Source organism: Tauraco erythrolophus, chromosome 12, assembly GCF_009769465.1.
Source record: "Tauraco erythrolophus isolate bTauEry1 chromosome 12, bTauEry1.pri, whole genome shotgun sequence".
In the NCBI taxonomy this organism is placed as follows: Eukaryota; Metazoa; Chordata; class Aves; order Musophagiformes; family Musophagidae; genus Tauraco; species Tauraco erythrolophus.
The window spans coordinates 13505996-13532774 of NC_141476.1; the positions used below are offsets into that span (position 1 = coordinate 13505996).

Genomic DNA, 26779 nt, shown 5'->3' on the forward strand with positions numbered 1-26779 from the left:
GGTGTGAGGGGAGGCCGCACAGGAGGCAGGTGTCGTCCTGCTCACACCCTCCCTGCCTGCCCAGGCATCGTGGCTTGTGGGGCACCGCAAGCAACACCTGGGCTCTCCCCACACAAGCTCCCGGTTTCGGCGGGAGGCCGCTGGGCCTCACAGCCCTTACGGGGCGCGGCCCGCGCCGCGGCCTCGGACCCCCAAGATGGCGCCGGGCAGCCAGCGGTCACGTGATACGCATCCCCCCGCCCCCCGCTGGCTGCCGGGTGGCGTGTTGACGTCAGGGACAGCGGGAGGGCCCCGTGACCGGAAGTTGTCGGGGGGGAGGCGGAAGTGAAAGCGGGGAGGCGGTTGGGCCCATTAAAGCCGACCGAGGCGAGCGGCGGGTGGCAGTGAGTCTCGGGCGGGCGCCGCGGCACACACACCAGGTGAGGCCGCGCGGGGATCGGGATCCTCTCATGGTGGGGCCCGGGGATGGCGGCTCCGCCCCGGCCGCGGGAGCCGCCGGGCGGGGGGCGCCGCCGCCGCTCGGGGCCCCTCCCCACGGCCGGGGGGGCCGCCGGAGCCTGCTCGGCGGGGGGGTGGCGGGGGAGGCGCTGCGTTCGCGTTCCCGTTCCCTTTCCCTTCGTGCTCCCCGGGCGGGCTCCGCCACCGAGGCCTGGCCCGCCGGCGAGGAGCGGTGTTTGCCTGCCCCCGTGGCGGGGTCGGGAGGCTGGCGCCGCCGGGTGCCAAGGTCCCTGGAGCTGTGCCGGGCCCGGCCCGTCGCTGCCCCCGGAACAATGGAGCTGGGCTGTAGGAGTCTCCCCGGGAAAGGGCTTCTCCGCATAGCGCTGCGGAGGGGGGGCCCGTAACCTTTCCTGAGAGGCGCGTTTCTCGAGGCCTTTGTGGGCGCTCTGTCTCCTGAGAGGCTTAAAGAGGCCCGAAGCGGTACCTCGCCGGGAGGAGAGTGCATTGTCCGTGACATGTGGTGCTGCTGGGGCTCTCTGTCAAAGCGCCAAGAGGCTTTGGGGCAGCTGGTGGCCGAACGCGGCCTGAGCGCTGGTCTTCGGGGAAGCGCTGGGTGGGGGTGGTGAAATGCTGCTCTGGGTGGTCGGTGGATATCGCTTTTGAGATGGTCAGGCTGCCCCGGGAGCAATTAACGTGACAAAACAGGCAGCTGAAGAGACTGGCAGTTATTGCGAAAGCAGCTCTCAGCATGTGTAAAGCCTGAGTCAGTTCTAAGAAGTATTAGTGTGGATGCTAGAAGTGCTTTTGGCTGTGAGTGTACAATAAGGTAAATTAAATGATAGATGTGTTATTAGCCTCCACATATATGTAGACTAATAAATATGGAAATACTTAATTGTTGTACTTAAGACAACTGCACTGTCTTCCCTGTAAATAGAGGGATCATTTTAGTAGTAAAACAGCTGTAAAAAGGCTGTCTTAATCTGAAGTAAGATAGGTAACCTCAGTATCAAAATGAGCGTGTCTTACCCAGTAGCTCCAAACTCTTTGAGTCACAGCTGGAATTCTCAGTATTATCTCTCTGAAACCTAAAAATACTTGCTGATAAGCAGAGCTGTTGTGATATGTGTGTATGAGTTTTTTAATATGTAAACTGAGAGAACACATGACTGAGCAAAGTCCTCCCAACTGTAAGCAAGCTGTTTTTTGTTTGACAATTGCCAATATGGAAGCTTTAAAGCTTCCAGTACTTGCCAGTGGCTGGCCAGCTCTGGCCTGTGCCTAGTGCTCTGCATTTCAGTGTGGGAACTGGGACTGGAGGAAGTGGAGGGTTCTCTCTTCAGGGGAATGGTGCATACCCAGCTGTGCTACAGTGTTTGGCTGGCTATGATTTAAAGGCTTCCTTGCAGTTCTACCATGCTTATGGGCTGTGGTGATACCAATGATGTATGATAGAAACTGCATCCTTGATGTGCTTCCAGTAGAGTCAGGCTACTGGAGCCAATGTACTCTGTTCTCTCAGTAGCTGTATTTGAGGTTAAAGTGGGTGGAGTCATTTGAATATTCCTTATTAAATAATCAGGGCTTCATTGCTGCGCTTATTCAGGAAGAACAAGTATACTTGTTTCTTTCCAACCCCCCCTCCCCCTTGTGACTTCTAACAGCTGACTGAACACATGACTTGCCCTCCACGAACTAATGAGTAGACCCACCATGCCTGGCCTGAGTCCTCAGAATCCAAAGCAGCTCTAATACTGTTACTTTCAAGTGTTGCCCCCCCCTTTTATTTTTTTGTACTATTATGTTAATACTCCACTCCTGGTGCAGAAAAGCTGTAAGATTGGGTTAATCTGACACCTTAATAAGGAAGACTTTTAAAATCCAATAAGTTTCTTGCTCTTCTAATCTGCAGCGAGAAGTATAACTGATAAGGTGCAAGGCAGTAGCTACGTTAAACTTTCCTCTTCCCTGTGGTGTCATGCAGTGGTCCATGGCCTCAAATACCCTACTAATAGTTCAGCATGGCACACTAAGAGTTATACCTTAAAAGGCAAATGTGCCAAGTTAAGGACTTAAGTAACCGCTGCAGAGACTACGCCATGGGCATCCTTGCCCTCCCATGATAGCCAGTGAGTCAAACTCTATGCTGAGTAGCACAGACATGTTACAGCATTGATGAATCCTTAACTGAAAGTGGAAAACGTACAAGCTCTCCTCTGAAATCACCTGGGGAAGATACTACTTTGCTTGCTTCACTACCCAAAATAAATGCCTGTGGGCAAGAGGACTACCAGATTCAATTTCTGCAGTGCCTTCTTAATGCTTCTGTTTTAAGACTCCAGAGTTGGAAGGTCATGTGAATTACCTGTCGGAGCAAATCTCTGGCAAAGCTTGTCCTTGAAGAAACATGATGATTACAATCAAACCATCTGTGCAAAACTATAAACAGCTTTGTCTCTAACATGTATGGGATTTTGGTCTGACTTCTCTGTGAAAATGAGACTAGCTTATGCAGAACTTAACGTTTGGCTGTAAACAAAATTGCTTGTGCTTGATTAGGGTGCATTTTAAAATGCTGCATCGTGAGGTAGGTGTCTGGCAAGCCATGGTTTGGGAATAAAGGCAATGGGATAGGACACTTGAGTGTTTGCATTGTCTAAAACTGGTGGATGTGTGGGCTCACAGATACTTACTGGTAACTGTCCCTGCTATTATAATATATCAGTTTCTTCAGTAACTGAAGTAAACTGAGCATTTGATAAACAAGTACGAAACCCTTACTTTGCATGCTGCCAGTGCTTCCTAATGTCTTCCATGCTTCTCCTTGGCTGTGACCTAAACTGCTCTTAAGCCTTTGTTACTAAGGCCTGATGGACCTAAGATTCCCTTTCAGAACTATAGAGTAACTTAAAGCTTGTTGCCTTGGTGAAAGGGAGTCCAGATAAGACCTTACCTAAATGGTGGACTTGGCTGGGCACTAGTGTGCTTGCTTGCATGCTGCTCATCTGACAACAATCCTGCATCCTTCCCTTTGGATGCTGAAGTACTTAATCCTTGCTCAGCATTGTTTTGATAATTGAGGTTTAATTGCCTGATGAGTTGGAGTTCAGTTAGCTTCCCCCTGCAGCTTCCTAAAACGATCTCTTGTAGCTGCTGTGTAACAGTCTGCTTTCAGACATAGTTAAGTTGTGACAGACTGTGGGGATAAAAGGGTTGGTTTCTGCAGTGATGATCCGAACATGGTCTGCACATCTCAAAACTGGATTTGATGTGGGCGATTAATTGAACGATAATAGTTAATATACCGTTTTCAGTTCTGCAGTTAGCTGCTCTATTGAAGATCAGGTTTTCCTTTAAATGCACCTTGAATAAAACTTCCAAATGAGTGCCCAAGGTCAGTGACTCCACCTGTGCTCCACAGAAATAGCAGGCGGTGAAGGGATACCCCTCTAATCACATGGCTACTTTCTGGCTTCCAGCGTGCTTGCTGCTTTTGCGCTCTCTTCGTGGGCATGCAGTGCTCGAGCCCTGTGTGCTACTGCATTTTCTGCTCGGTGGAGATCTGCTGTGATGATGTCATTGTTGCTGTTAGCGCTGTTCCTGTGAGACTGCTCCTCCTCTCTGGAGCCAGCGATGAGCGCTCGGTCCATGGGAAGCTGTGTCAACACTGCTGTAGCTAACTCACGGTCAGCGACGGGGAGGGAAGCAAGCTTGTCAGGGCCACTGGAGTGTGTTGACTTACAGCTGATCGGAGATAGCCTTGACTTCTCTTGGTAGAGAACCTGTTTTTGAGGCTGTGGCTGTTTTCACAGGGCAGCGAAACTTCGGGATGGGTGCACTGCCTTTGAGATGGGATCGAAGTGTAAACCTGTGGCACAGATTGCTAACTGTATAATTTAAAGGCACTTGCTGTAGTGAGTGATTTGCTTTTGCCTCTCCATAACTACTTAAATGCCAACTGAAGGTGACTAAATGTATCTAACTGTATTTGCATAAGTTTCAAGCAGAAATTCCTAAATGAAATTGAGTAGATCTTTATATTGTCAATTAAGAAAACAGTGTTTTTTCTGGCATCTGTCCTCTGTCATTGCATACTGTAACTTTGGTCACTTGGCAGACAAACTGGACCAGTGAAGTGGCAGACAAAAGCAAAGGCAGGCAGCTGGAGCTGCCTTCAGAGGCTACCTGGCTGGAGTACCTGGACCTTGGTTGCTGGGGCTACCAGTTTATCTAATGAATCTGTGCTGAACCCTTGATCTCTCTCCAGCTGGGAAGCAGCATCCTTTTGAACAGGAACCTGCTTGGTGCTTGTCTCCCTCAAGTGGGCTGAGTCACTTGGCTCTGTAGCTCTCTCTTCCTCTCTGCTCGTGGACATGGATGACGGTGTCTGAACTCCCAACTGGTACAGTGGTAACAATGTCTCAAGAGTGAGCACTGAGATCGTTGTAACTGAGGCATGCCTAGGCCTGATCTTCACTAACAAGGTGCAATTTACCAGCACTGCTCTTTTAATCTCACTCTGTAGGTCACTTCAGTGAGGCTTTTTTGGTCCTTTGTGGAGCTTCATCAAGAGAAATAGGTGAGCTGGTAAAGTATTGATGCAGGATCTGTGTGAGAGGTATGAGGGTACGAAGTATGAGTCTGAAACTGAGTCTCCATGGTAGGAATTCCTTGTTAAGCACTGACTCAGCGGTCATGGCAAGCCAACTGTTACACTCCCATCCTGGGACTGGTACTGAAATACTTGTCCTTCCTGCTCTGCAAACTGCATTAGCATAGTAAAAGCTATTGTGTGTGTGAAATCAAGAGTTCTGCTCTCAGATCCAGGCTTAGTTCTTAGATTGCAACCTGTCCCTAGAGAAAGCCTCCTGTCTAGGAGACTCATTACTGAGAACAGGACCTCCTGGAACAGATGTACAGGAGTAAGACTTTTGCCATTAGTGTTGGTCTTGTATTTCTCCATGTCTACTTGTCTGATGGTAAGATCTCCCATCAGTATTTGTCCTCTCTCTTCTGTGAAGCTCTTGGTGCTGAAGGAGAGACAATATTCATTCTCAGATCTGAACTTCAGGTCTAAGCTATAGGGTCTGGCAGACCTCCTGAAGTCCATAGTTTGACCTGAAGGCCTGAACCTTAGTCAAAGGCTCCTTTCAGTCACTTGTTTCCGGCCCAGTCCCTAAGAACTGGTGGAAGCTAGCAGCCAGGAGTAGATAAACAAGGCTTGTTTACCACTGACAAGGTCTAAGACCTGTGCTTTGCTTACCACTGCAAAGGTTATCTAACACCTCCTATTTGTGTTTCTAAAACTGAAAACATGATGAGAATGTGTGAAACCTTAGGAAGCTGTAGACAAAACTAGAAATTAATCTGAGTACTTGAAAAACTGATTCTTAGTGGCCTGCCTAGCATGCAGTGTTTTGAATTGATCAGCCTTATCTTCTGGACATAAAGATTAAAACCCAGCTGCCCTTGGCACTGTGCATGACTTGTAGAAAGTAATGGGGGAATCATGTTCAGTGGGATGGCCTGATGTGAGCACTGTGCTGGGCTCTCTGTAGTCATTACAGGGGTTACTGAAACTGCTGTGTGGCTTTACTGGTTGGGTGGCTGTGTGCCAAAAGGCTGACAGATGTGGCTGTATAAACCAGGCTGTATAAATGGGCAGTACAGCTATGTTCCAGTTAGCAGTATAAGATTTGTCTTGCTTGCTTTGGCAGCTCTCCACCAAGGAGGCCGTTCTGGTAGAGGCATGGCAACATGGAAGCTATACTGGTATAGCTGAAACGCTTTGCGTAGGCAAGGCCTTTAGTCAAGACACATGGCTTGTTGCCTAGTGTCTCCCAGCAGCCAGCAATGTGCTCAACTCTCCTCCCACATCCTGAGATTGTCTCCCCCAGGGCAGAATAGGGGAAGTTGAGCTTGCTCTGATAAAGGGGGAGGGGTGTTAAAGCAAGCATGCCTGTTCTTGCAACAGCTTGATCCTTGGGGAAAATCAACTGGGAACTACCTGAAATCCTGTAGGATTCACAGGGGAACTGCTTCCTCCTGGGAGGTAGAGGCACAGCAATAGTGATTCCTGAATGACAATATAACTTGAGCCAGCAACAGAAGGGTAGCTAAAGATCCTCAGACACCTGCTATCAGCCTGTTAAGATTGTATGTCTGCCCATTCCTGGGAGAAAGATATCCTGTGGTGTAAAGGCTCTTCAGCTGTTGGAGGAACTGGTGGACTGAGAAACTTAATAACTAGAAACATCCAGCTTCCACTGAAGCTTCCGAGTATGGCTTTCTGACAGAGCTGTCTTCATACAAGGTAAAGACTACAACTTCAGCAGCCCTGTTTTTCTGTCAGAGAATCCTGATCTTGTTACTATGTGGCATTAGCTCTAAAGGGGCCTTCCTGCACTCCTGTCCTGCGCACAGCTGCACTCTTCAATACCTGCTACCTGCTATGGAGATGATCATAGAATCATAGAATGGTTTGGGTTGAAGAGGAGCTTAAAGATCATCTAGTTCCAACTCCTCTGCCATGGGCAGGGCTGCCTTCTAGATCAGGTTGATCAAAGCCTCATCCAGCCTGGCCTTGAACATCTCAAGGGATGGGACAGCCACAGCTTCTCTGGGAAACCTCTTCTGGTGTTTCATCACCCTCATTGTAAAAAAAGTTTCTTCCTTATATCTAATCTAAATCTCCCCTCTTTCACTTTAAAGCCATTGCCGCTTGTCTTATCACTATATGCCTTTGTGAAAAGCCCCTCTCCAGCTTTCTCATAGGTCCCCTTTAGATACTAGAAGACTGCTTTAAGATCTCCCTGGAGATGGTGATAATCCTCAGGTTGCTGAGGAGCAGAGTGATCCATCCAGGATGGCTGTCCAGCAAAGCTGGCTGTATGGCTGGGGACACTTTCTTTACTCCTTTCCTTCCCTCCCTTGGCTCAGCGTGTTTATCACCTGGAAGAGCCTACATGTGCTGCTGTAATCTTAGGCTAAGCAGCAGTCTGGGCAAAGTAGTGTTCCCGCAGCCAGCAAGAAATGATCTCCAGACCTTTCCCACTGCACCTAAGCATGCTGGTGGTCTGACTAAACATGCAGAGACACATCTGCCTTGGTACTGTAAGCAAATGCATTTCCGTACTTGTTTTGCTCCCACTTTCAAACCATGTAGTCACATCAATGTGATACCTCCTCAAGAGAAGGTGGCTGCTGTGATATCTAAACTGGTAGAGATCAGTTTCTAAGCTTTACTCCTTCCTGGATGTGGGGGTGGGGGCTAGTCCTACCTAGTTTGGACTTTTCTAGGGTAGAGTCACAATTCATAATGACAGCTTTAGAGGAAGAAACTTGTGCAGTTCCACAGTATTTAAACATTGTTTAGGAATAAAACAGCTCTAATCAGGAGAAATGCTGGGAGGTGTAACAGGGTTATGAATCAATGAGGCTTGGACTGGAGAACTTGGCTTTGAGAACTCGGGCTTTGAGCCTGACTGATCATGTGCATCAGTGCCTCTTAGGAATGCAGTGCTCTCCAAATCTCAGCACTCACGGCCCTAGCAGAGCTGCAGCTGAGCTGAGACATCAGGCAGGGCAGACCCCTTCTCACATGCAAGTCCTGTGATTCCACTGCACACAGTGGCATTGCTTTTGCCTTCCCTGTGTCATCTGGACTCTGGCAAACTGGCCATTGGCATATCCTCTTCCAAGGAACTCTTTTAGCCCTTGCCCACAGCAGGGATGTGTCGTAGAACCTCCAGCTGGGGATTGAGGATATGTCTGAGGCAAGCTAAAACCTTATTGACACCAAAAGGAGTGTCTTCCCCAGTACTGGCTCTGGAGCTTCCATGATCACACAAAGAGCCTATTCTGCTCACAACTGTTATGGAGCTTTTGCTTTCTAGCAGGCTTTCCTACAGGTTTCCCCAAGCTGCATGTTGCCCTATTCTTCTCTCCCTTTAGCACTGAGCTGTCTTAAGGGTATGTTATCCAGGAACAGGTTGCAGCAGAGGATAGGTGTGGGCCTGGTCTCCTATCTGTCTGATAGCTAGTTCACAGTCCAGGTCAGTTGGCTATTAGCACCATGTCACACCAGTTTGGTGCTCACATTGAGGCAACCAGTGAACTGAACTTGAAGCCATGTGGCTGAGCTGTAGCTGCTGCTGGATGGTTCCTGAGCTTCACTTGGTCCTAAAGCAGCTCCTCTGGCACTGGAAGCTGCAACTCCACCCTCAAAGTGAGGTGGAAACTTACTGCAGACAGCTGTAATCTAAAAAGCCAATTCCTCTGGGATACTAAAACATGTTTTAAGATTCTATTTTGATCTGAGCCATGTGAGTGTGCTAGCAAGCACCTAAAGCTCTGGGCTGTGCTTCAAGAAGGTGAAGCTTTTGGCTTAGGACTCTCTAGGGGTGGGAGACACTGGACAGCATATCTACACCTGACAACTTGCAATATAATGTTTTACACAAGGTATCAAAAATTAATTTGTAGCCGAGGCTCCCAACTCCCTGAACAGAGGTAATTCCTGCCTCACAGGGCTGTCTGGGAAAGGCACCAACTGGACAGAAGCCTGCCCTTGGTGAAACTACAGTAAGTAGTAGGCAGCCTAGCTGCTCCTCCTGAGGAGGGAATGATGAGCTGTGCCTGAGCTCTTGGCTGGATACCAGCAGGAGGGAATATGTTGGTTAGAACAGCAACATAAATGTGTGGGGAGGAAGGAGGTGGAAAGCAGTTTTGAGATGCTACTGAAACAGCAGCAGCTAGAATGTACCCTTCTGTGAAGCTGCCACAGGAATACCTTGCCAGCTGCTTTTGGTGCAGGCTTCACTTTAACTGACTGCTTCTCTAGTGCATCAGTGAGGCCTGAAAGCACTTCCTAAAGCACCTCTGTAGGACTGTAGGAGCCTGTTGCCCTAAAAAGCAACTCGTTTATGGAGAGCAGTTCTTGCAAGTTGTCAACTCAAATGGCAAGATGTTCCTAATTTGCTTTTCAGGCACAAAGCCAACACATGTCCCCTCTAAATGTGAGACTTTCCTACATGGGATCTTCCCAGTCAGCTGGGGAAGCTGAGCTACTAGTAGACCTGACATGGGAGTGGAAGAGGGTACTGTCCTGCTGTGCAGCCCTTGTTAATGCAAGACTCAACTTGCTGTTAAAACTTCTGTTTTGTGTGCTTCTGGAGCCGTCCTCAGTGTGAGGATGCTAGGCACTTATTCCACCTGTAGAGCACTCAGGTTTGATAAGGAAAATATGTAGACTCTGTAGCAGTCAAAAAAATCAAAGGCAGGCTTATTTTTAGTGTCTTCCTTAAAGGCAGCTTGACACCTCTTAAGCTATGTTCATATGAAAATAACAGCCTCTGCTGATTGTCCTCTGGCTAGCTCTCAGCTTTTTGCCAGCTGAAAGGACAGGGCTTCTACTCTGGTCTTGGACTGTTAATGTCACTCCTGGGGAAAATGTAAGTGAAGAGGTTAAAAGTTGATATCTGCTGGTCTCAGGGAGGCATTCATGTTGAGCTGCTCAGGCTGTCGCTTGTAGTTTTGCGTTAGCAGACACCTTGTTAGCAATGTCTTTGTGACCAGGTAGTTGGAACCAAGCTGTTGTATTGGTAAAACTTATTCAGCTCCACCTTGGGTCCTGCTGTAATTGGAGACCAAAGCTTCAATACCGAGGGTGTCTGGACCACTCAAGGACTCTGTAAGTGGGAACTGTGATCCTGGTCAACTAATGGCAATCACAGACTATCTGTCTTTCCTCAGGATGAGACCTTGCATTTTCAGGGTAGCTGAATTGGAACAAATTAATGTGTCTACTCAAAGCCTCAGCTAAACTTGGCTTGATAAATCATGGCAGGGTACAGTGGGACCATGGAGCAAGTGATATGTAGCAGTCTGGTGTGCTTGATCCTGTAGAACAAGATAAACATCCAGTGAGCATCTCATTTCAGTGGCTGAAGGTCTAAGCAGACATAACCCCCTGAGGTACCAAACATGCTAGGAAACTTGCTACTTCTGGGAAGGAACTGGTTTGATCTGACTGAGCTGGTCCTGAATCATTCTTCCAGCTTCAGTTTCCTTGAAGAAATGCAGAACCATGGTGGGGGGATAAAAATAGCTCTTTGGTGTAGTACAAAGTTAAGGCTTTGCAGCCTCCCCCATGTGACAACAGAACAGTGAGCAGAGGTGGTGTTTCTGTGTCGGAAACACACTTAGCTGCATTTCAGGACAGAAGATTCTTCCAGCATTCTGGTGTGGCTGTCTTCTCTTCAGTCTGGTCACTCTGGTGAGCCCACTGCAGTGCATGGTATCCCCTAAGGGAGTACTGCTCTATCCAGATTGGCTTTCTCCTGTTCGGGTGTTTTTACTAAAGGGCCTGTGATGTAGTGAAGTGAATGCTCTGCTTATCAGCCACAGCACCCAGAACAGACCTGCAGTGCTGCAGGTTCAAGTGTACCTTTCTGTGGAACACTGCTTACTCTTGTGCTGCCTGCTGGGACAGGGGAGCAGAACGAGGTATTCATAAGTGCTGCAGTGAGTTCTGCTCTTGCTCACCTACCGCTTTGCACCTTGTCGCCATAGTGGTAAATATCCCTGGCAAAGGACACAAGGTGAGAGGTGCATTCCAACAGTCTTGCTTCAGTGTTCAGCTGGCTTCTAGTGGAAGGTGCAAATGACAAGCTGGTAGGTGTGGGATGAGAGAACTTTTGGTCAAATGTCCTAGTTCTTCTAGCCTCTGCATAAACATGCTTTGGTTCTTGGTTAGGATTGTGACTTCAACTGTTTAATAGCAAAGCTGCAAAAGTAAGGACTGTTCCAGCAGTATTTCAGCAGGTTCAAAACTGGTATGGGTTGGATATGTTGCTGCTTAGGGAGCTGTTCTCTTCCATGGAGGTGAGATTTCCCTCCCAAGGCTAGCTACTTTCATACTAAAACTGTCAATGAGCAACTTAACAGGGTGCTCCTATCACAAGGCCTACTTCTGTTAAAGGATAGCTAATCAAAGAAATTTGGTGGGCCATCAATGCAAGCTCCTACTGCTCTTTGCTTGTACCAACCTAATTAATACTAAAATGCCTGTTTTGTGACTTGACACATGTGAACATCTCTAAGGAATCCTCAACCATCCATTTCTGCTTTGAGTTAAAGCAGCTGTCTTAATATAGCAAGTGAAAGGACAGTTGTGATGTACTCTGAAGCAACAAGGGAAGCCTAATTAGATTTTGCATAAGCCTTATTTGCTTTTGCATCTGAGAAGCTGTAGCGCTATGGAGCTCCATGGGACAGTTTTTGACTCTTCCTTTCAGATCAGCTAAGCTGGTAGCACTTGCAGGTCAGATATTAGAGGTCCTCCCTTGCTGCTCCAGCAGACCAGCCTTACAAAGGCAATAAGGCTACTGTGGGAGAGAGCATGCAATACCAGGCTTAGTCTCATGAGGGTCAACATGCTGTTAATGGCTTGTTTGCTTAGAGGGACATGCATTAAAAATTGAGTGGAAGGATTCGTCTCCTGTATTAGAGGCAGCTGTGTCATCCTTTTGGCACCAGTTAAACTAGAAGGAAGAATGATGCTGACTGGTCTCCTGATTGATGGAGAGCTTTCTGATAGCTCCTGAGCAGGGCTAGCTGGGTGTGCTGGTAGGCTGTGTTCTGAGCAGTCATGCAGGTGACCTCGCTCCAAGAGACTTCACACAGCGTAAACCAGAACTGATGTCTTGGATCAAATCTAAACAAACAGGTTTTTCTTCATGGTATCTCTGAAAAAAGGAAGCGTTTGTTCAGAAATGCTCCTGGGACTGGATGTGAGCCCTGTGTGAGCTCGCACACTGCCATCTTAAGGGCTTATGTGACTCTTACAGGATGCTGCTCTAGAGTAATTATACTAAATATCATAAAGCAAGACAAGCTGCATACATAGTACAAAATAGTCTTAGACTTGGGTACCACTGACTCAGCACTATCACAGTTTTGATCTCAACTCAAGCCAAACTTGTTCTTTGCAAGAGCATGGAGGAAACTGCACAGCCTCCATCTTAGCTTAGCTCAGTAATGTTTTTCGCAGGTGTAACTGGGGAAACTCCTCATGGTAACTAGCTGCTCCTTCAGATGTTCAAACCTGCTTTGTCTGTGAGCTAAAGCTATAGTCATCTTGGTCTCCCTTAGTTGATTTTGTACTAGCAAGGTTCACCAGAAATGAGATCCGTGTGGCTTAGAGCATGTATGTGGGCTCCATTTCTGGGACACAAGGCAGTAATGAACCTACTCAGTGCCATGTGCTGTGAGAAACAGCCTGTGTTAATGAGAGAATAAGCAGAAATTGTCTCTGGCTTCAGGCAAGCAAATATTTGAGTACTGAACCTGGCCCATGGTTGTGCCTTGTTCTCCTGACAGAGCAAATGACATACTGTAACCAGGATCGACTGAGGTATTTCTGATCTTACTTGAACTTCGATGTGTGGAAGCATCCTCTGCTCTGAAGATGTTGTATTGCTGTTGGCTTAGTATGAGCTTAAGTCACCAAAATCCTTTGCATGGTGTTAAGGAGAACTTACAGGCTTCACTTGCAGGACCTTCAGAGAGTGCTAGTGTCTTTCACTTCCAGTATCTCAGCTTGTAAAACACTGGCCAGAAGTGAACATTGGATGAGGCATAGTATCCTGTCCTTGGAGTAGTTAGACTCTTTGGATTGCTTCATAAGAAACTCCAGTTAAGATAAAGAGGATGTCTTCCATCCATCTAGATTGAAGATCTCAGTCAGACCTCTGTTTAGCACAAGTAGCTGCTTTAAAGCTGAGGCTGCTGTTGGAGACCTGCTGAGCCTCACAGGACATGGTGAGTAAGGATAAGGGAAATAGCAGAGGTGGTGCTGTAGAGAGCAACTTGATGCTACTTAAACTTAGAGGGGAAGGCTTCTATAGGAAGGCTCCAGGAGATCAGACACTGATACTTCCTCCAAGACATGGTCTCCTCTCCAAAGGCAAAGTCTCTTCTTGTACTGGGCAAGGAATAACTCTGAAGTGTCGGGTCTGTTTATACCTGTAATGAGAAGATTAATAAGAGGGCTTGGCCCATCAACTGTCTGGGCTTCAAAGCAACATTGATCAAGCCTAGTAGAACAAGAGTGGGAAACTCTGGGCAGTGTCCCTTGCTGGCCCTCAGCAGGACTGGAGTTCCTTGCTGTCTCATGGCCCAAACCAAATACCAAGCTGAGGCAGCTCCTTCTGTGCTATGGCTCATATGTCGCATCATCGGGGATGGAAGCTGAGTGTCTCACCTGACCAGTGTTCATGAGGCAGTAATAGCCCTTCACACTGATGGAGTAGCCCATCAGCTATGACAAGAAGGTGGTGTCAGATCTGACTCAGACTTCCTTCCCATGTCTGCAGGTAGCTGCTCAGCTGAGCTACTTCCAAGGTAATGAGACTTGACAGAGCAGTTTCCCCTCCCTTCATAGTGGGACTTCAGGCTGTGTTGAACTTGGGTGCTCAACTTGGTGTTGTAATTTTAGGGCTCTGCAAATCCCTCCCTGAGCATGAGAACTAATGCCAGCTTGTCCAAAGCTGCTTTGAATACCAGGAAGCAGTGAGCTGCAGCAGCCAGTGGCAAGCGATACTGAGAAGACTTAGAGGAAAATAGAAGCAGTACATGCTGGGTTCTGGCACGGATGCTTCAGGGTGAGTTGTTTTCCTCTGTCCTGAGGAAAACAGGTGACTCTCACATGGGACCTGAACCTGTGCAGATGTTTTTCCATGACAGTTCAGTGTACACAGCTGTCTTTAAGCTGTTTCAAAGTTCTCTCACTTGCTTCTTGCTCCATCTGGGCTGATTGTGCTGCAGAAGTCTGGCTCGGCTAGCACAAGTGTGACTTGTGCCATGTGCTTTGAACATACAGGAGGTGCAGTCTGCTTGAAGGAGCTTACATGGTCTGTATTCCCCATGGCTATAGAGGAGTCGAGCTATAGAGCATGGATCTTGGCAAGAGCAGAACCAGAACTAAATGTTGGGGTTGTTGACAACTTTCAGCTGGCTGTGTCTCGGCTAGTATAGCTAGGCTGCCAGTGGAGTCATTGAGCAGTGCAGTCCAGCATAGACAGCCTTGGAAAGGAGAGACACTGTCCTGTGCAGGCTCTCTGGCATCTCTTAACACTCATCTAAGGACAGCATGAGCTCTGTGGGTGGCCTGTCACCGCTGTTCACTCAACAGCCTCTGGCTGTTATCTTCTCAACAGTGTTTCCCATCCAGATCTATCTCTAGATGCTTGAGGTGGGTACCGTCCAACAAGGTGTAGCTGTAAGCACACCACTACCTGCGGTGGCCACAGGAGGGCTTCTTCAGCTTCTGCAGCACTCACTGATGGCAAAGTCTAAAAACTGCATGTCTTTTAACACTCAAAGCTTGAGATGATTAAGACCTTTTGCAACTAGACTCTGCATCTAGTAAGAGGCTCCTACAGCTTGGAGCATGTTACCTCCTATAGTAGTGGGATGAAAAGGTCATGGTTATCTAGCAGCTTAGGCTGCTGCATATCTGAGGAAACACATAGGACCAAGCTGCTCAGATGCATATATCCATGTTGTTGTAGAAGTGAAGGCTTCCTTAGATGTGAAAGTTGGGAGTAGCTCCTGAAGAGTGGGAGTCGTGTGGTGCAATGAATGTGGTGTAACGGGATGAGAATTTTAGGGTAACCAAGTCCCCATGTAAGGGCTTAATACATGAAGTCTGTCAAGGGTCTTTGAACTCAATCAGCACAGGTTATTGCAGGGCTCCTCAGGGAAAGCCAAGGAGTCCTTGTGTTGTGAACCAGGTCAGTACCAAACCAGGCCTGTGATGTGATCAAGCCTGAGTACATAAGAATGGCTTGTCCCATCCCCTCCCCAGAGGTGGGGAAAAAGGCCTCATGGTAGGAAGACCATGCTGAACCACTAATAGCAAGACTTCATATTTGTTCTCACTGTGCTAAAGCACATCCAGAAGTGTATTCAGGCCTGCTGCAGCTGTTGTACTTACAGCTTTTTCATTAATCTGAAGAAGATGTGGCAGCAAGTAAGAACATGGATCTCTGGAGCTCAACTCTCACTCTGGCTAATTGAATGGACCATTAGTGGCCCATTTAGAGCCACCTGCCTATAATAGAGTCTGGAGTCATGGCAGGATGCAACTGAACAAACAACTCGTCATCTAACAGAGCAATAAACTGAATGATGTGAGGTTTGTCACTGTAGCCTTCTTGTCCTACCACTGAAGGTGAGGTGGCAGTAGTTACCTTCATATGTTCTCAAAGCTGTGAAGTCTGGTAGCAGTTTGCCTTGTAATTCAGCTGTTCACCTGGCCTATGTGGTTGAGTTGCAACCGCCTCAACCACAGCATATCCCTGGGACTCAACACTTTCACAAAGCACATCTGCTGGAGAAAGCTATCGCTTCTCCAAGCTGAACCTGAAAGGTAGAGGAAGCACATTTTTTTTCTTATTTTTTTTTCTACTGGGAAACTACTGAACAGTATAAAAGCTTGAGTGGGGTTTTAGACACATCTCTGCTTACATCTCACTTAGTAGCACGTGTAAGAATTAGTCTGTATTGGGAGTTGATATGCTTTGCCTCACTGCCTCCAGTGAGGCTAAGGAAGATAGCCTAGGCTAGTATACCCACAGAATGGCCTGGAAGTAGGGTCCAAAATGGACTTGGGTACTGTAAAGGACAAGTGCTTGACTCATCTACCTGTGGGTATTAAGTTGCCACTGCTGGTCTGACATGGCCTGGCCTATGAAATGGGCAAACACCTGGTTAGTGCTCAAGCGTAGCCTTGAATTGAAGCAGTCTGGTTTCAAGGAGTGCTGGGCCCTGCCTGTTGATGGTTTCTTCCTGGGAGTCAGGTTTCTCAGACTCCAAACTTGCTGCTTTCTGCCTTGAGGAATAACATGCTAATGGTGTCTGATGGGATTGTTCCTCTTCCTTTCTAGTGTAAAAGATGACTTCTAGGAAGAAAGTGTTACTGAAAGTCATCATCCTTGGAGACTCTGGGTAAGTGGAGGAGCCTTTAAGCTGCCAATCTGCATCTGGCTGGAGCAGTGCTCTTGACTAGTGGGAGCCTGGATGCACTATAAGAAACCAGCAGTGCTGGGAGGAGAGCTTTTTACAGCCCCAGACAGCTGTGTTACCATATAGCTTTAAGAACACTTCACCACCCTCTGTCCTCAATGTGTCCCTGCAGTTTAATATCTTGAAGTCTTGCCACAATATTAAACAGGGGTAGTGCAGTGGGCAGACCACTCCAGCAGCAGAACTGAATAGCCTTTCTGCATGGAGGACATGTGATGGTGAAATGAGCATTTCACTTAAATAAAATAAGTAAAAACACCACCCATTTACCAAAAACAAAAACCATACCAGCACCAAAAAGAAAAAAACACACACCAAAACAAACAGCCTGCTAGTAAGCAATCTTAGGTGACTTCTTAAAACTTTGACTCTGTCAGAGATGTAAGTTATACTGAGCTATCTGTTTAGCTTCTGTCTGATCTGGCTAGAACCTGCCCCTTGGAGTGAAAGGCTTTGCTCTGTGCTCTTGAGCAAGGAGTCTGCTCTGCTGTTGCAGGTTACTTGCTGTGCAGGCTGTAACCTGACTCCCATGACATAAGGCTTATTTATACCACTGTGCCCAGCAAGCTGTTGATCAGGGAGCATTTCAGCCACTGAGGGGGCATATGAGCCTTTAAGCTGACTCTCTGGGGAGCATCTCCACCTCTGGATGCCTAGCAGATGTTTATCAGCTGGCAATAGTTCACATATTGTCTCTTTCTCCACCTCCTCCTTCTGTAAAGGCTGAAGATGACTGGGTTTGGTGGGTTTCCCTGGGGCACTTCATGTTTTTCCAAAATCGCCCTTATAATCATAATGTGGTGCATATTCCTTACCAAGGATCAGATTACTGATGGGGAAACAAGTTTTCTCAAGGTTGTAATCATTTGTATCCTTAAGTAGCACATGTTCTTACTCAGCATGTTGCCTCAGCATCTATTGTTGTAAAAGCACCTTCTTGCAAAGATTGGCATATTTCCTCTGATTGAAAGGCCAGGAGGCTATGGTGGAAGGCAAAGGGCACTGGGATGTTCTGTTCAGGGTGGCTAATTCAGACACTGTTGTAGAAACAGCCTACCTAGTCTTTTTTTGTCTTTCTGTACAGAGTGGGAAAGACATCGCTTATGAACCAGTATGTGAACAAGAAATTCAGTAACCAGTACAAGGCTACGATAGGCGCAGACTTCCTGACAAAAGAGGTCATGGTGGATGACAGGCTAGTGACAATGCAGGTAAGGAGTGACTCTGCTCCCTACTGCAGGGGGTTTCTGGCTGCCTAGACCACACTCGTGTCAAAGTATCTGCTTCTGTGTAGTCCAGAGTGGTGCAGGGGTCAGCGTACTGGGTGTGATTCTTGTTTACACCGAACTGCTCTTGGCTGTAGGTGCTGCTGGTTGTCTTTACAAATCTGTGCGTGGGCTGAACAAGGGAAGGCAAAGATCGCTTTGGGCTCAGCTAAGAGCAGCTTTGCCATGCCCAGTTCAAAAAACAGCATTTGGTACTGTCAGTAAACGAGATTTTATTAAAAGATACACTTTCCTAGTGTTCAAGAACTGGAAAGGGCTGGGAAAAGACTCCTTGGTTGGGTCAACTACTCGTGCTGCCCTGTGCCCTAACCTGCTAGTTTGCTTATGTCTCTAGTATCTGAAGTTTCATCTCTCCATGGTGAGACTGACTGCAAGGCAGCAAAAGCCCTATTGCAGCTCTTGGAGGAGTGTTTGGATTGTGCTGATACCCAAGTGCACCCAAGCACTGCAGGCAGGTCACCTGCTGACCCTAATACCTAAGCTCTACTTGCCCAGAACAAGGATGTCCCTTGCTGAGGCTGAACACAAAAAGGGTTAACTAGCTTTTGAAGAATGTTTCTGGCTCTTGATACTTAGTGCCTACAGAAATTCCCAAGCCTTCAGGTGCTCCTCTCTGTCTAGCTGGGGGCTGTAGATGCCTGGTGGGGGGGGTTCTGAAATGAATGCCCAAATTGTGAACTGATGATGTCAGAGTAGAGCTGGCTTATCTGCCCTATCTTTTGCTCCAGATATGGGATACAGCAGGACAAGAACGATTTCAGTCTCTGGGAGTTGCCTTCTACAGGGGAGCAGACTGCTGTGTGCTGGTGTTTGATGTCACAGCCCCCAACACGTTCAAAACCCTAGACAGCTGGAGGGACGAATTCCTCATTCAAGCCAGTCCAAGGGATCCTGAGAACTTTCCTTTTGTTGTGCTGGGAAACAAGATTGATCTAGAAAACAGACAAGTGAGTACTGGGACTTGCTAGCCTCCTCTTAGCAAACTGCTGGAGTGGGAGACCTTGTATGAACAGGGGAGGGTTATCTGAGAAGCAGGAGTGGGAGATGCCTGAATGTGGCTTAGCTGTTGGGTGCCACTGGAGAAGACTTTTGCCTGCCTGGAGGGGGTCAAATGCCTGTGCACAGCATGCTCCTGCCCACTGGTGGAAGGATTGGAGCAGCTCCTTGGGAAGATGCAAGGAAAGGAGCTGATTCTCCTCCTGAATTGCTGATTCCTATGGGAGCAAGTCCCTGCTCTGTGGATGCCTGAGCAGTCTGTGTCCTGTGGTCTCATCTTCCTTGGGCATGTGCTCTTTGCCCCGGGGCTGAGTGTCTCTGGTGGTGGGCTGCAGCCTTCTGTGCTCTGTATCAAGGCTGTAGTTTTGATGTTAGAGCTGCTGTCTTAGCTCAGGCTGGATATGAGAGGTCTCTGGCCTTGCCCTGGAAATAAAACCCCCTTCCTGCATAGCTGGATGGTGATACTGCTCTCTGTCCACACAGGTCACCACAAAACGGGCACAAGCCTGGTGCTACAGTAAAAACAACATCCCCTACTTTGAAACCAGTGCCAAGGAGGCCATTAATGTGGAACAAGCTTTCCAGACGATTGCACGAAATGCACTTAAACAGGTAGGGACGGGGCTGGTGGGTGCCCTCTGCCAATGCTGGTCCTGGCTGCTGTGGGCAGCCTTGGGCTCTCCAGCAGCCTTCCTCAGCTGAGAAGGTTCCTTGCATGCTAGGAGATGTCTGTGGAGCCATGGCACTAACTTGTCCCTTCTTCTCTCCCACTAGGAAACCGAAGTGGAGCTTTACAATGAATTCCCTGAACCCATCAAACTAGACAAGAATGACCGAGTGAAGGCTTCTGCGGAGAGCTGCAGCTGCTGAGGGGAGAGGGAGGGGTTGAGCACAGTCCTTCACAAATGAATATCACACTTAGGCCTTCAAACACACAGCCCCTCTTCTGTGTTTAAAATGAAATTTAAAAAAAACTTCCATCTCCAGCTGCCAAAATCCACCCATCTCCCATGAGCATCTGTGAGTCCCGCACTTCAGAGCTCACATCCCGACACCATCCACATCACACTTCATGGTAACAGACCTTTCTCTTAGTTTAAAATGGAAACTCTTATGTATGTTTGGAACTGAATCTGATTCCAGGTGTCCAATGGAGAGAGACTGTTTACAGGTAATCTGTGTAACAAGTTACATCCATTTTTAACTGTCTTGTGTTTTCCCCTGTGAAGGCTGCAACTGGAAAGGCTGATTACCCATAGTTCATTGCAAGCTCAGCACTCGGTCCAACTAGGTTGAGTTTTGTATGTATCTCTGTTAATGCTTGTTACTTTTAACTAATCAGATCTTTTTACAGTATCCATGTATTATGTAATGCTTCTTTAGGAAAAATCTTATAGTACATGTTAATATATGCAACCAATTAAAAATGTATAAATTAGTGTAAAATTTCTGAATTACATGTTCAAGTACTGAAACACAGATTGTGTAGAAAGTGAGGAGGACACTTGTGAACTGCAGCGTGCTAGCAACACAGAGTCCAGATAGAGGCAGTATTCTGTACAGTAGAGATGAACTATGTAAGCCTTCTTGTTTTGAGGCCAAAAGGCTTCATCTTCTGGAAAAATCTGTCTGGCTTTCTTGTATCTAAATCTCAGATTTGCATAACAGCATTGATATGCACACTGGATTATTGGATTTAAAATTAAATACAGCTATGAAATGACCTCATTTGTTCACCTGCCCTACTGCTTAACTCCTAACATCCTGGAGCGAGTGTGAGAAGGAGCCAGAGCTGAAGTGTCCCAGTGGCTCTTTACTGTGGAAGGAGCTCCTCTCCCACCTGGGTTGTGGTAGCTGTTTCTCGATGAATGACCTGGACTATGATCTTCCCTTTCTTCTTACTGACTGCTAATCTGGATTTTTGGTATGGAAAAACTTGGCAATCTAGTCCCTTTCCTCTCTTCCTTTCCTCCTGGTATTTGTTCTTGCGTTTGTAGCTTGCTTAAATGGAGCCCTTCTACCTGTTTTCCAGAGGTCTACATTCTAGTACGTAGGCTGAGCTCTTATGTAAAGAGACAAACATGATGCCAATAAACTTAACAAGAACAAACCTTCTTGTTTACTCCTGTTTCTGACTCTCTTTTTTTCCCTTCACTAACATGCTTTCTTTCCTCTGTCTAGTCACTGTGTTAGCAAGCCAGTGCCTGCTAATTGAAGCATGGTTGTGCTTCTTACTTACTGCAAAGTCTGTGCTTTCCAGAGTGGTTTTCAGGAGTGGGTTGATCAGGCCCTGCTTCCTTGCCTGACCTGAGGCTCTAGTAGGGCAGCTACCCCTCTGCTTTTCTTGAAGCTGCTTGCAGTGCCAGGAACAGTGCTGGATCTGATCACTCTATGAGCGTAGTCCTTCAGCCCTCTTCTGAGTATATGGAAGCCTTTGTGGAAGGGTGGAGAGGAGGGCAGTGCTGTTAAAGCTCTTGCTACCCTCCTCTGGGAAGGGTTGATGAGCTCTTCCCACCTCACCAGTTAGGTGCTTCAGCTGGAGGAGAAGCAAGGCTGGCCTAGGGTACCTTAGAGTAAGTTAAGGACCTTTCCTTGGTCCACCCTAGTCAAGCTTAAGCATGTAACTTCTAGATGCTGGGCAAGACCCTCTGCTTGCACTCAGCAAGGCTGAGCTCACTGCTCCTGTGCCCACAGGAGGATGGAATACACAAGTAGAGAGAAATGAGGACAGTTATTTCAAGAGCCTTCTAACACTCTTTGTGCTTCATATCCTATTTTATGTCTTTGTCCTATCATGTTTTTCTCTCACTTGACTGGGCTTTTGCTGTCCACATCAATTTCAAATAACCACTCTACAATAGCAATGTGTCCTGGTGGGACCACTTCCCTCTCTGTATCTTTTTGGAAGACTCTGGACCTTCTGCTCATCTTCATTTAAAGCATCACCCTGCACTTGTTTTCTGTAGATACAGTTCTACTGCAGAGAAAGCCAGGGTGGGGGAGCAATAAAGTGACATTTGGGGGGAAAAGGGGATGGTCTTAATTCTACACCTACCTGCTGCTGCCTTGGCTGTGGGTGGTGGAGCTGGGGCTGGAAGGGCTGCATGAGGCAGCCCTGAAGAGACCCTGCATTTAACCTCTCTCCTATCAAATAAACTGGTATACAAGGCAAAGGGGGAATGCTCTGTGTGGGGGATAGACAGCTGAGGAGCACCTTGTGATGGGATGTTATGGATGCTAAAAGGGAGGGAGGGAGGGAATCAATTTACCATCTGCAAATCAGTGTTTTTGCAGGTGGGAATATGATCTATATGCACACAAGTGTACAAAAAACAGTGCAGGAGGCAAGCAGTGTGGGAAGTGGTGCCCTGCTGTTGCATTTAAGGCTGATGCTGGTGGTGGCACAGCTGGGGACTGGTGTTCCTGCAGGAATCATTCATGTCATCACTGTGGTCTGGAGAAGCTGGCTGGCTTGATTGCCCCTGCAGGGTACAAGTGTGCTTAAAACCACTCCTAGCATCAATGAGACCTTATGGCTTTTATTTTTTGTGGTGACCTTTTTGCCTGATGGGCTGCAGGTGCAGTGATGATGTGTGCAAGAGTGACTTGCTGCTGGGGAAATCTCAGAGGGAACCTCGCCCAGGACAAGGCTGAGGTGTTCAGCTGATGCATGGAAGCAGCCAAGCTCCAAGGCAGGTTTTGCTCTTTTCCCAAGTCCTGGCCAGGCAGAAGGGAGAGATGTGGAGAAGGAGGCTGGCTGGTGGGAGAGGAGGGGGTCGGTTCCCCCATCTGCACCAAGTCTAATAGGCAACAGCTACAACCAGTGCCCTGAATTTGCAAAGTGGTGGGATCCTGGCCTCTGCCAGCGGGTAGAACTGTGCGAGGTTGTGGTGGGGCAGCCAGGTGTGGGGCTGAGCGGCTGCTCCAAGCCGGGGGGCTGGAGCCGTTTGCAAAGGCAGCTGTGTTGTGTGAGACGCTGGGGCAAATAGGAAAGCCCGGGATCGCACAACCGCATCTGTGCTGGGGGTGCTGGCGGGGGAGCCGCGTCAAAGAAATTAAAGACGGACCACGAGCACTGGCACATGGAAAGCGTCACAGAGAGGCCAAGGTGCGAAGCCCGGGGCGGAAAAGCTCGACCTGCCTGGGCTTTGGGGCTGGACGTGTCCTGCACTGCAGCCTGCTCCGACCCCGCTGCCAGAGCCCTCCTGCCAGCCCAGCGCCCGCTGCCGCAGCCACAGTAGGCAGGCAGGGTGCCAGCCCGGGTCCTGCACACCTGGAGCCCCAGACCGCTGCCACCGCCACCCCCGCCCCAGCACCCAGGTGTGCACGGACCCCCTGCCCGACACGCACCCCAGGGTGTTTGTAGGGAAATGTGTACCATCAGCACAAATACATGTTCAGGATTCTACAGGTACACAGAAATATTTTTAGCTCAACATCTGTGTGTATGTGGTTTGCAGATTCAAACCCATTTACGCAAGCAGTAATGTCTGTACATATATATTTACCAAGACACATCTTTTGTGAGCTAGAGGGCACAAAAGCAAGGCAGCACAAGAGCACAAACGAGACAGCAAGGACACGGACTGCACACGTGTGTGTGTGTGTGTTGCTATATTATATTTAAACAGACACGTATCCCAGAGACAGAGAGCACAAGTGAGTTTAGTTACAGATTTTCATTTATGAGACATGCAAGGCTGCAGGCTTACCAATGTAAACATATGTAACGTAAAGTATTTATTTATTCATATAAATATATATATTTTTAAAGAAAGAGAAAAAAAAAATCTCACAAATAGCTATGGCTACCCTTCTATATATTTATATATTTTATTTCTATCTTTATATAAATGCATTTAAATACGAATGTATAGATGTAGATGTAGAGATATAGGTATAGATATATACAAATGTGTGTGTATATCTGTGTATTATCTATCACCCCATATATGGAGAGACAGAGATGATCATACACACAGATATATTTTAAATTATTTTATACTCATATGCTTGTTTTTGTAAATGTGCATGTGTGTTTTCTCTCTCTCTCTCTGTCACTGTCTACACACACAGATACCCCCATAGTTTATTTTTTTAATGTTCATACACTTACATGTGTGTCGGGGTTTTTTATATATTTATATATTATTTATATATTCCTGTGTCCTTTACATATAAATGAGTGATACACAGGCGGATCTGTATCTGTGTGTAGTTTAGCTATTTTTATATTTATTTGAGAAAGGAAAGAGAGGGGGAGGGAGGGAGGCAGGGAGACAGAATGAAAGAAAATGAGACACAAATAAATATTTAAATAAATTTTATGTATGTAGTGAAAGAATGTGAGAACAACAGTCTATATAGTGCACATATATGTGTACATACATATATATGTATATACACAGTGAGAGGAGTATCATGTGTGAGAACAGCTAAGTTTATACATATGTATGCATACATATGTATGCACAATAGTGTGTTTTTCTGTAAACAGTATGCACTCTAATTATATATGTATAGCAAGTCATGTGTACAATACATACATATGTGTCATACATACATTCCATGTATATATGCTTCTATATATTCATATATATAGTAAGAGAGTAGTGTGTGCGTGAGAACAGCTCTTGTTCTCTCTACTTATGCATACACATACAGAGAGAGAATATTTTGAGATATATAGATATATGCATATATTTATGCACCCCAGAGATTATACATTGTATGGGGGGGAGGGGAAAGAGTGATTGATGGAAAAAGTGTTTGTGTGTATGAATCACTCTCATTTGTTTTGTTACGTGTGTGTATATATATATGTTTAAATCTATAGCTATAGTAAGAGAGAGAATGTGTGTGAACAGCTCACTTGCTCTCTGTATATATGTATCTGTGCAGAGAGTATACTATGCATGCATTTGTGTGTGGACAGCTCTCTAAGTAGAGCCGTAGATACGCAATTCTCTACAGAGAGAGGGGGTAGGGTCTATCTGTGTGTAAAAAGTGTGTGCACGTGTGCTCCCTGTGTACATATGTGCATATGAGAGAGAGAAATGTGTGAGGCAGAGAGAGCTGATCTCTTTGCCCCCACACTAGTATATACGTGTATATGCATATGTGTGTGAGACTATTTTTTGTTTGAACAGCTCTCTCCTTTCTCTATACAAGTATATATGTGTGTGTATAGAGAGAGTATCAGGGAACCCTGTGTGTGTGTGAACATCTCTCATATTCCCTCTCTGTATATATGCGCATATATATGTATATATCTCTTGCTCAAGAGAGAGAAGAGTGTGTGTGTGATAGAGAACAGGTCTCTCATTATATATGTATACATGTATATTTTTTATATAGTGAATTATGTGTGTGTGTTAACAGCTTTGTGTGTGTGTATATGTACCTATATATGTGTATTTATATATGAATCGTGCATGTGTGTGAACAGCTCTCTCTCCCTAAGTGTATGTACAAATATGTAGTGAGAGAACTGTGTGTGTTTGAGACCAGCTCTCTCTGTACATATACACATATCCGCACGTGTGTGTGTATATATATATGCATATGGGGAGAGAGGGCACAGTGTGTGTGAGAACAGCTCTCTGTATATAAACACATATGTATATATGTGTATATACAGCATGAGAGAATTTGTGTGTGAACAGCTCCCTCTCCCTAAGTATATGTGTGTATATATATGTAGTGAGTGAACTACATGTGTGTGAACAACTCTGTATATACTGTACATGTATGTATGTATATGTATATACACAGCAGGAGAAAGGAGTATCATGTGAGAAAAGCTCAGTGCGTAGATATATACGCATATATATGGAGAGTGAATAATGTGTGTTTGTGTAAGCAGCACTCTAATTATATATGTATATAGAGAGAATTATGTATGAGCAGTCTCTCTGTATCTATGTAAGTATAAACACATATATGCATCTATACAGAAAGAAACAGTATTGTGTTTGTGAGAAAAACTCTCACTCGCTCTCTACATATGTATATCCATACAGAGAGAGAACATATACACAAACACTTACGTATGCATACATTTATGCAGCCCAGAGATTATACATGTATACGGGGTAGAGGAGATAGAATGATAGAAAATGCATATGAAAGAAAAGCTCTCGCTCTTTTTTCTCAAATATATATGCGCATATATCTATAGAGAGCGAGTGAGCGAGAGAATAATGTGTGTGAACAGCTCTGCTCACTCTATGTATGTAGCTATGAATATATATATGTATATAATGAGATGCCATATATGTATTTGTACATGGGCAGCTAAGTATAGATGTATATATGCAATTCTATATATCAAGGGGGGTAATGTGTGTCTGTGTTGTGAGCTCTCGCACACAGAAAGAAGTCAGAGAGAGGAAAGAGAGAGAACACGTCTCGTCCCCATATCAGTATATATGCATGCATCATGCATACATATGTGTGTGTAGCGAGACTGTTGTGTTTGAAGAGCACGCTCTCTCACCCCCTCATTTCTATATATGCCCACATACATATATAGGCATAAACATATATAGGCATACATAGTGACAGAGAACTATGTGTGAATCTCACACACTCTGTATACATGTATATATGCATATACGTATATTGAAATAGAAACGTGTGTGAGAAGTGTCTCTATATATGTTCACAAGTATGTATGCATATATGCCTATATATGTGTGTATATATAGCAAGAGTAATTGAGACCAGCTCACTTTATCTCAGTATATGTGTATACAGTGTGTGAAAGTGAGAAGCGTGTATGTGTGAACAGCTTGTGAACAGCTCTTTTTATATGCATATATGAGAGAGACATGTATATGAACAAGACTCACTCTTTGTCTCTATGTAAGTATATATGTACATATAGGGAAGGAACGTGCATGTGTGTGTGTGTGTGTTGGGGCTCTTTGCTCCCATTCTCTGTGTGTGCCTCTCTGAGAAGTGTGCAC

The 26779-nt window shown here is 46.3% G+C and overlaps 1 protein-coding gene across 1 annotated transcript; it reads left to right on the plus strand.

Annotated features, from left to right (window-relative positions):
- The first annotated feature begins 325 nt into the window (after positions 1 to 325).
- RAB7A (RAB7A, member RAS oncogene family) lies at positions 326 to 21078 on the plus strand. Its single transcript, XM_086618829.1, has 6 exons — positions 326 to 419; positions 16389 to 16449; positions 17612 to 17738; positions 18542 to 18760; positions 19293 to 19421; positions 19584 to 21078. Exons 2-6 carry the CDS (start codon positions 16397 to 16399, stop codon positions 19677 to 19679), a joined length of 624 nt encoding a protein of 207 aa, XP_086474955.1. The 5' UTR covers positions 326 to 419; positions 16389 to 16396; the 3' UTR covers positions 19680 to 21078.
- The last annotated feature ends 5701 nt before the right edge of the window (positions 21079 to 26779 follow it).